The sequence below is a fragment of the Nannospalax galili genome, unplaced genomic scaffold (assembly GCF_000622305.1).
Source record: "Nannospalax galili isolate Female #2095 unplaced genomic scaffold, S.galili_v1.0 scaffold11575, whole genome shotgun sequence".
Taxonomy (NCBI): Eukaryota; Metazoa; Chordata; class Mammalia; order Rodentia; family Spalacidae; genus Nannospalax; species Nannospalax galili.
Genome location: NW_008335226.1, coordinates 12,159 through 13,097, shown reverse-complemented (window position 1 = coordinate 13,097; position 939 = coordinate 12,159). Strand labels below are relative to the sequence as shown.

General features: G+C 42.7%; 1 protein-coding gene across 1 annotated transcript in view; it reads right to left on the bottom strand.

Moving 5' to 3' along the window:
* The window catches only part of LOC103731455 (ATP-binding cassette sub-family G member 3-like), a 38,877-nt gene that overhangs the window by 25,976 nt on the left and 11,962 nt on the right, over positions 1-939 (bottom strand). The window contains exon 7 of the mRNA XM_008829803.2: positions 616-860. Within this exon, the coding sequence (XP_008828025.2) occupies positions 616-860 (245 nt within the window). The remainder of the gene's footprint in view (positions 1-615; positions 861-939) is intronic.

The window sequence follows — 939 nt, the reverse complement described above, 5'->3', positions numbered from 1 at the left end:
TTCTACTCAGATTATTCATTATAGCTCTTCTAACAACAAAAATTTTGAGATCAGCAGTCAAAAAATCACTATAAAAGCTTTCCATAGGTAAAAAGTTAATTGTGTTTTGCTGGTGGTGGTGGTTTGAATGATAATGTCCCCTATAGGTTCCAAGTATTTAGACATTTGGTCCCCACTTGGCACTGTTTTGGGAGGTCTTGGAAGATGTGGCCATGCTGGAGGAAGCACTTCACTGGGGGCCGGCTTAGAGAGTTTTTAAGCCTTGCTGGATCTCCAGACTCCTTGCTTCCTGAGCCTGCTCAAGGTTTGAAAGCTTAGCTTCTGATTCTCCTCCAGCTACCTCTGCAGCCATGCCCTCCCATCATAATGGACTCTTGCCCCTTTGGAACACTAAGTTTAAATAAACTCTACCTTTATAAGTTGCTTTGGTCAGTGTTTCTATCAGGAACTAAGACACTGGCTTTGTTGAATATCTCTGTACCCCAGGTATAGTGGGGATGACAAATACTCGGGAGAAGAGGGCAGGAGGAAAGTGTGACCCTGACGCAGGCTGCATCAGGGCCAGATTCCTTCCACACATTTTTCATGGCACATTAAAATAACTCATCAGATTACCTGAATCATAGTGACCCGGGGCAAACCTTTGTAGTTTTTGATTGATCTCCAGATAATCCACCTGAGCTGATGCCAGAAGGAGGGGACACACGTGTTCTCCTGGAAGGCTGAGACACTCTCCACCTTCTGTTCCCCTGAAAGTTGATCCAGAGCAGCTCTTGTATTTTTGTATAAGGAGGACTGAGCATAAAACTCAGCTAATTTTTCTGTGACTTGGTTTTCTCTCTTGAAAAGCTCTTTATTGACTTTGAAATAAAAATGGATAAAGACAGGAAACACAGTTAACAGACAACAAATGGATTTTTGCACTACACTCTACTTGAA